The following is a 9,076-nucleotide window of genomic DNA, read 5'->3' on the forward strand; positions in this document are numbered from 1 at the left end:
TTGTGGTGGAGAAGCCTTCAGATGTGCTGCTGTGTTTGGTTTGCCCGTATTTTATTGAGAATTTTTGCATTGATATTCATCAGGGATATTGGCCTGAAATTTTCTTTTTTTGTTGTATCTCTGTCAGGCTTTGGTATCAGTATGATGTTGGTCTTACAGAATGAGTTATGGAGGAGTCCCTCCTTTTCAGTTGTTTGGAATAGTTTCAAAAGAAAGGGTATCAGCTCTTCTTTGTACTTCTGGTAGAATTCAGCTGTAAATCCATCTGGTTGGGCTTTTTTTGGTTGGTAGGCTCTTTATTACTGCCTCAATTTCAGAACTTGTTATTGGTCTATTCAGGGATTCAGCTTCTTTCTGGTTCAGTCTCAGGAGTATGTATGCGTCCAGGAATTTATCTCTTTCTTCTAGATTTTCTAGTTTATTTGCATAGAGGTTTTTATAGTATCCTTTGATGGTAGTTTGTATTCCCGTGGAGTCAGTGGTGAGATCCCTTGTATCATTTTTATTGTGTCTATTTGATTCTTCTCTCTTTTCTTCTTTATTAATCTAGCTAGCAGTCTGTTTTATTGTTTTTTAAAAAGAACCAGCTTTTTGATTTGCTGATTTTTTGGAGGGTTTTTCCTGTCTCTATCGCCTTCACTTCTGCTCTGATATTAGTTATTTCATGTCTTCTGCTAGCTTGGGTTTGTTTGCTCTTGGTTCTCTAATTTTTTAAATTGAGATGTTAGGTGGTTAACTTGAAATCTTTCTAGCTTTTTGATGTGTTCATTTAGTGCTATGAATTTCCGTCTTAACACTACTTTAGCTGTGTTCCAGAGATTGTGGTACCTTGTCTCTTTGTTCTCATTACTTTCAAAGAACTGCTTGATTTCTGCCTTAATTTTGTTATTTACCCAAGAGTCATTCAGGAGCAGGTTGTTCAGTTTCCATGTAGTTGTGTGGTTTTGAGTGAATGTCTTAGGCTTGAGTTCTAATTTGATTGTGTTGTGGTCTGATAGACTGTTATGATTTTACTTGTTTTACATTTGCTGAGGAGTGTTTTACTTCCAATTATGTGATCAATTTTAGAATAAATGCCATGTGGCAATGAGAAGAATGTATATTCTCTTGTTTTTGGGTAGAGAGTTCTGTAGATATCTATCAGGTCCACTTGATCCAGAGCTGAGTTCAGGTCCTGAATATCTTTGTTAATTTGCTGTCTTGATGATCTGTCTAATGTTGTCTATGGGGTGTTAAAGTCTCCCACTATTATTGTGTGGGAGTCTAAATCTCTTTGTAGGTCTCTAAGAACTTGTTTAATCTGGGTGCTCCTGTATTAGGTTGCATATATATTTAGGATCATGAGTTCTTTTTGTTGAATTGAGCCCTTTACCACTGTGTAATGCCCTTCTTTGATCTTTATTGGTTTAAAGTCTGTTTTATCAGAAACTAGGATTGCAACCACTGCCTTTTTCTGTTTTCCGTTTGCTTGGTAAATTTTCCTCCATCCCTTTCTTTTGAGCCTGTGTGTGACTTTGCATGTGAGATGGGTCTCTTGAAGACAGCATACTCGTGGGTCTTGGCTCTTTATCCAGTTTGCCATTCTGTGCCTTTCAATTGGGGCATTTACCCCATTTACCTTTAACGTTACTTTTAAGGTTATGTATTGTTATGTGTGAATTTGATTCTGTCATGATGCTAGCTGGTTATTTTGCAGACTTATTTATATGGTTGCTTCATAGTGTTACTGGTTTGTGTACTTCCGTGTGTTTTTGTAGTGGCTGGTAATGGATTTTCTCTTTCATATTTAGTGCTTCCTTCAGGAGCTCTAGCAAGGCAGGCCTGGTGGTGACATATTCCCTCAGCATTTGCTTGTCTGAAAAGGATCTTATTTCTCCTTCACTTATGAAGCTTAGTTTGGCTGGATATGAAATTCTGGGTTGGAAATTCTTTTCTTTAAGAGTGTTGAATATTGGCCCCCAATCTCTTCTGGCTTGTAGGGTTTCCTCTTAGAGGTCTACTGTTAGTCTGATGGGCTTCCCTTTGTATGTGACCTGGCCTTTCTCTCTTGGCTGCCCTTAACATTTTTTCTTTCCTTTAGACCTTGGAGAATCCGGTGATTTTTTTGTCTCGGGGTTGATCTTCTCATGGGGTATTATACTAGGGTTCTCTGGATTTCCTGAATTTGAATGTTGGCCTGTCTTGCTAGGTTAGGGAAGTTCTCCTGGATGATATCCTGAAGTATGTTTTCCAACTTGGTTCTATTCTCTTTGATCTTTCAGCTACCCCAGTCAGTTGTAGGTTCAGTCTCTTTATATAATCCCATATTTCTTGGAGGTTTTCTTCATTTCTTTTTTCATTCTTTTTTCTCTATTCTTGTCTGCCTGTTTTATGTCAGAAAGACAGTCTTCAAGCTCTGAGATTCTATCTTCTGCTTGGTCTGTGCTTCTATTGATACTTGTGATTGCATTGTGAAGTTCTCCTGTTGTGTTTTTCAGCTCCATCAGGTCGGTTATGTTCTTCTTTAAACTGGCTATTAGCTCCTGTATTGTTTTATCATGATTCTTAGCTTCTTTGCATTAGGTTGCAATATGCTTCTTTAGCTCAGCGAAGTTTGTTATTACCCACCTTCTGAAGCCTACTTCTGTCATTTTAGCCATCTCAGCCTCAGCCCAGTTCTGTGCCCTTGCTAGAGAGGTATCACAATCATTTGGAGGAGAAGAGGCACTCTGGCTTTTTGAGTTTTCAGCATCTTTGCATTATTTCTCACCTTTGCGGGCTTGTCTGCCTTTGATGTTTGAGGATGCTGACCTTTGAATGAGGTTTTTGTGGAGTCTTTTCTGTTGATGTTGTTGTTTTCTGTTTGTTTTTCTTTTAGAGTCAGGCCACTCTTCCATAGGGCTGCTGCAGTTTGCTGGGGCTCCCCTTCAGACCTCAGTTGCCTCAGTTGCCTCAGTTTTTCTTGTACCTGGAGGTATCACCAGTGAAGTCTGCAAAACAGCAAAGATGGAAGCCAGCTCCTTCCTCTGGAAGTTCTGTCCTGGGGGTTATTGACCTGTTGCTGGTCCATATGCATCTGTAGGAGGTGACTGGAAGCCCCTGTTCTGAGGTCTCACCCAGTCAGGAGGAATGAGATCAGGGACCTGTACAAAGAAGCAGTCTGGCTGCTTTTTGATACAGCAGGTGTGCTGCATTGGTGGGAACTCTTCCTCATCCAGACCACCTGTATAGCCATCAGGCTGGAGTGGCTGAGTCAACCAAACCACAAAGATAGCAGCCACCCCTCCCCCTGGGAACTCAGCCCCATCTCAGACAGACCAACCCACTGCTGTTGGCTGGCTGGGATCCCAAGCCAGTAGGTCATAATTGGTGAGGTGCCATGGAAGTGGATCCCACAGAATGATGCTGCTTGGCTTCCTGGATTCAGCCCCCTTCCTAGGGATATGTACAAACAGATTTCCTGCCTTGCTAGGGATCCCAGGGCCAGAGTATGTAAAACTCCTACGTTTCTGTGTGTGCCTGAGTGGCTGCTCTGCCAACACTCCACACAGATCTGTGGTATGGGCTCACAAAGGGATTCCCTGATTCACAGGTTGCAAAGATCCATGGGAGAAATGTGGTTTCCCGGGAGGGGTCATATAATCACTCACTGCTTCCCTTGGCTGGGGGTGAGGGTTCCTTTTGCTCTGTGCTGCTCCTGGGTGGGCCGTCACCTTTACCTACTTTTCTTCATTTTCCATGGATTGATTTGTATGCCTAATCTGTCCGAATGTGAGAACCTGGATATTTCAGTTGAAGGTGCTGAATTCATTGTGCCTTTTCATTCTTCTTTGTGAGTGCCGCAGACTGCAGCTTTTTCTAATAAGCCATCTTTGATTGATCCCCTGGCATAACACATTTAAAATGTTCCTTCATAGTTGGACATCTTGATGATTTCAGCTTACTTGCTATTTAATGATTCAGCAAATATTTAGTACCTACTATATGTCAAGTACTGTGCTAGACATTGAAGGTGTAACATTGTGTGTCTGTCCTTAGGAATTTACACAGTAGTGAGGGTAGACAGACAGTAAAAAATAATCTGCATGATACTATTAAGGAAATACAAAGAGGACCGCCTTAGGGGTGACCTACTTGAAAGAAAGCCTAGACGAGTTTTTCTGAGAAGACTTAAACTGAGACCTACAATATGAGAAGAGCCAGCCACATGAAAAGCAGAAATGTACTGCAGGTAGAGAAAGAGGGAAAGCCCCAAGATTCTGTGCTAGGAAATGATCTAGGAATTGACAGAAAGGCTGTGTGATTGGAGTGCATTGGTCAATGGAAGAGGGCAATGATAAGGTTGAAAGGAAAGCATGGACTTGTAGGCCATAGAAATGCAAAGAAATGCATTAAAAGGTTTTAAGTAAAGGAATGACATGATGTGATGTGTTCCAAAAGGTCATTTTGGCTAAGGGGATGAATTACAGGAGTAATTACAAGAATAGAAGAGTGGAGGCAGGTAGGAGGCTTTTGCAGTGGTCTTCTAACAAGATGATGGCTCAGATAGGATAGTGATCGCTGATATGAAGAGAAGTAGATATAAAATTATTTTGAAGGTACTAGTAACTGCTAAATTGAATGTGGGTAGTAAGGGAAAGGGAGGAGTCAATTCTCAGATTTTGGTTATAGTAGCTTGTCACTCATTTGAGATTCAGAAAACTGGAAGGAGCAAGTTGTGTAGGGGAGAAATTAAGGGTTCTTTTTAGACATGTTAAGTTTGAGATGGCTAAGACATTCTAAGTAAATTTTTTTTCAGGAAGCAGTGGGATATGCATTTCTGGAGCTCAGGGAAGATGTCTGGGCTAGTAATACAAATTTGGAAGTCATCAGCTTGTAAATGATATTTATAGACATGAGAATGGATTTCCTAAAGAGAATGTATAAATTTGAGTAGTGTAAGAGTGATTCAGTGTTGGAGGCAAATCTGTTTCAAGAAAGGAGTGGTTAGCTCTATTGAATGTGCTTTGAGAGACTGAGGGCATTAAGTTTGTATGAAGAGGGTAGAAATAGTATGATTGATAATTTATGAGATTATGGGGCATTGCTACATTGACATCTTCATCTGTGTGTCCTTTTACTTTAATTCATTTAATATTTTCTTTGTGATAAAACTCTTTGAAGTGGGAATTACTTGATAAAAATGTATAGATATTATTTATAGTTCTTCCTCCATACTCAACCATATTAGCACCATTAAGAGTGAATTTCATGGCAACTATGCCATCATTTGGTGTTGGTTTTAAAGATAAAATATTTAAAGATTCCTTCATTTGCTCTTTTTATTTCTGTCAAAAAGAAATAACTCTCCATGCATTTCTTTATGTTTCTCTTTAGTTGAGTTGTTTTTTCATCTTCTGCCCATTTGTTTGGGTACTGATATTTTACTCAAAAATTTGAATGATAGCTTTATAATTTAAAGACATTATTAATCTATTTTCTATCATGTTTAAGTCAATCTGTTATTCATTTTGGTGTTATGTATTTTGAGTTCTGAGTTTTGATTGCTGTATATTTAAACTGAATAATCTTTTCCTATACTATTCACTTTCAAAGCTGAGAAAATTTCATCCCTCCATGGATGTGATAAGTATTGTTTTTGTTTTCTATAATTTGATTTTTAATATTTTTTTTAACCATGCTGAGTTGATTCTGGCCTAAAACAAAGATCTAAGTTTTTCCAAGTGCTTTCCCCTCATCTGTACAATTTATTAAATAGTTCTTATATATCCTCTTTTAGAAAGTTTGCATGATTGCATATTAAATTTGATATCTTTAACCTTTTTATACTCTATTCCTTTACATTTCTGCCTTTATATTGCACCTTTTTGTTTAGTACTTTTATTTATTAATGAATTCTAATATCTGGTAGTAGAAGCTCTAGCTGTAACTCCTTAATGCCTTTCTGTTATTGAGCTATTGTTTGATAATCTTACCTATTTTTTAATAATGATATTCATTAGTCATCTTCTTGTAATCCTTTTGCAAACAACAGTTCTTTTGTGTTTGTTTGTTCGTTTGTTTGTTTGAGACAGTCTTGGTCTGTCCCTCAGGCTGAAGTACAGTGGTGCAATTACAGCCTACTGCAATCTCTGTCTCCCAGGCTCAAGTGATCCTCCCACCTCAGTCTCTCGAGTAGCTGGGACTAAAGGCACACACCACCATGCCTGGCTAATATTCATATTTTTTGTAGAGATGGGGTTTTGCCATGTTGCCCAGGCTGGTCTCAAACTCCTGTGCTCAAACAATCTGCTCACCTCGGTCTCCCAAATTGTTGGGATTACAGGCGTGAGCCACCGCACCTGGCCTCTTTTGTATGTTAATTTAATGTTTCCGTCCAGGAAATTTAGTATCTTTTAATTAGCCATACCTTATTTTAAATTTATCTTAAAAAATATATATTTTTGGTAACTTTTATAAAGGTTGGGGATATTTCCTAAGGTGATTCTTAAGATTCTTTTGCTGCTGTTTTTAGTTGTCACGGTGAATGGATTCTCTTTGTGTAATTTTCTTGCTGAACTTTAGAAACATTATTGCAGACATAATATATTTTATGTACCTTGTTACTTTATTAAACTCATTAATCCTTTGGATTTTGTATTTATTGAATTATATTACCTTCAGGTGGTAATACTTCCATTTATTACCAAAATGTATTCCTTTTATTTCTTTCTGAGGATATTAGAAAACTGAATTAATGGTCCATTTTGTCTTACTGAATTTTAAAGGTTCAAATTCTAAAGTTATACTATTGATTATAATGTTAATTTTAATAAAAGTGTCCCTTTTAAATAACAGAATAGTGTTTGCGTGTGTGTATCTGTGCATGTGTGTGTGTTTTTGTCTTTAAGAGACAGGGTTTCACTCTGTTATTCCGGATGGAGTGCAGTGGTGCAGTAGTCATAGCTCACTGAAACCCTGAACTCCAAGGCTCAAGTGTTCCTCCCACCTTAGCCTCCTGAGTAGCTGGGACTATAGGCATGAGTCACCACACCTGGCATAGAAGGTTTTTTGTTTGTTTGTTTTGTTTTGTTTTTGTGTATGTGTTAAAAATTTGTTGAATTTACTAAATAGCATTTGAGCATTTGTTCATATAATCAGAAATTATTTAGCCTATTGATGTGGTATATAGATTTTCATATGGAACTGTTATTTTGTTCTGAGAATAAACCTTCCTTGGACTAAGTGTGATTTATTACATTGCTGGATATTTTTCTAACATTTTATTTAAAATGTATTTATATTTATCTTCACTGGGGGGGCTGACCTGTAGGGTTTGTGTGGTGTGTGCTTGTACATATTCCCGTATGTAGGTTTTAGGTGTTAATCAGATTTTGGGTTAGGTTTAGATTTGTCTCATTATAGGAATGGTCATTATTTGATTCCATGCAAAATTGAGAGACTTGGTGTTCTGGATTTCTTTGTTGATGTTCTTTAAGGATATCTCTGATTTCTTCCTTAAATATATTTGTGTTCTTCTAGTTCCTCTACTTTAAGTTTTAGTAATTTTTGTGTAGAAAATAATTAATTTCTTTGAAGATTTCAAATTTATTATTTATACATACTGTATATTTTAGCCTATATCAATTTCATATTTTAAAATGCATTCTGTATTCTTATAATCTCATTTTCACCTGATTTTGTAGATAGATTTTTGTTTTCTTCTTCCTTTATTAAATTTACAGAGGGTTGTCTATTAATCTTTTCAAAGAACTAGGTTATAGTTTTAATTACCATTTTGTCTTTCTAATTCATCTTTTTTTATTTTCTATTTTCTTCTACTTTTCTTTGGGTTTTATGCTATTTTCCTTAGATATATTTAGCTGTATACTTTTTCTTTTTAAAACTGACCTGTGACTTTATAAGAGTATTGCTTTGGGCACCTTTCATAGTTTTTGATATGTAGTGTAGTCATTCCTTCCTTGAATTATTTTCTTTGTTTCTTTTTCATCCAGTTATTAAAGATTGTGCTTCAAATTTTATATTCTTGTCTTTTTTGTTTTGTTGCATTGTGATGAGAGATTATAGTCTTCAAATGGCCCCTTTTTTTCCTTTTAAATAAATACTGAGATTTAATATGTGATCTTTTGGGTTTGAAGGACTTCCCACACAAATTGTTGTATGTCAGGAGGGTTTGTGTATATGAAGCATATTTATTCTTCTTAGTTTTTTGCCATAATGTAAGAAGGTAAAAGTGATTTTTTTTCATTATGTACTTGGACAGTGGATGGCATTCCCAATGACAGTAGTGATAGTGAAATGGAGGACAAAACTACAGCTAATTTGGCAGCCTTGAAACTTGATGAGTGGCTCCATTTCAAACTGGAGCCAGAGGTAAGTTGCTTTCAAGTAGTGTAATAAATTTCTTTCATTCAGTTAGTGTGAATTGATATATAATATGATAAAAAATTTTTTCTTTACTGTTGAGCCCTTAGTATCAGAGAATACAGCTTGTTTTTCAGTTTTCATGGGGAACTTATTCATTCTCTTCTGTATTGGGGTTTATTCCAACAGAGGACTTGGAAAACCTAGTTGTGGCTCATTATTTAAGCAAGGTAGTTGTCTTAGTTTGTTGTTGCTGCTATAGTAATTTATAAAGAACAGAAATTTATTTCTCACAGTTCTGAAGGATCTTAAGTCTGAGATCAAGGTGCTGATGTTGGTTGAGGGCTGCTGAACCCTGCCTCCTCTAGAGTGGAGGAATACTGTGTCCTCACATGGCAAAAGGCAGAAGGGCAAGAGGGCATGAACTCCCTCCATCAAGCTCTTTTATAAGGATACCTAATCCCATTCATGAAGCCAGAGCCCTCATGACTCAATCACCCCTCAAAGGCCAACACCTCCCATTACTATTGCATTGGAGGTTAAGTTTCAACATGAAGTTTTGGAGGGGACAAAAACTTCAAACTATAGCAGTAATCCTTGAGTATTTCTGGATATATAAGAAAGTATTGAGTATTGGGTACACAAGAACTCCCTTTATTTTGTGTAACTATGTTTCTGAGAGAATGATATGATTCCATACTATTTTCTCTTTGCATATACCTCTGAATTGGGG

The 9,076-nt window shown here is 37.0% G+C and overlaps 1 protein-coding gene across 2 annotated transcripts in view; it reads left to right on the plus strand.

The window, feature by feature from the left end:
* YTHDC2 (YTH N6-methyladenosine RNA binding protein C2) overlaps nucleotides 1–9,076 on the plus strand; it is an 82,633-nt gene that overhangs the window by 59,280 nt on the left and 14,277 nt on the right. For both annotated transcript variants that reach the window (XM_054555116.2, NM_001132951.2), the window contains 1 exon segment: nucleotides 8,243–8,352. In XM_054555116.2, the coding sequence (XP_054411091.1) occupies nucleotides 8,243–8,352 (110 nt within the window).

This window comes from Pongo abelii, chromosome 4, assembly GCF_028885655.2.
Source record: "Pongo abelii isolate AG06213 chromosome 4, NHGRI_mPonAbe1-v2.0_pri, whole genome shotgun sequence".
NCBI classification, from domain to species: Eukaryota; Metazoa; Chordata; class Mammalia; order Primates; family Hominidae; genus Pongo; species Pongo abelii.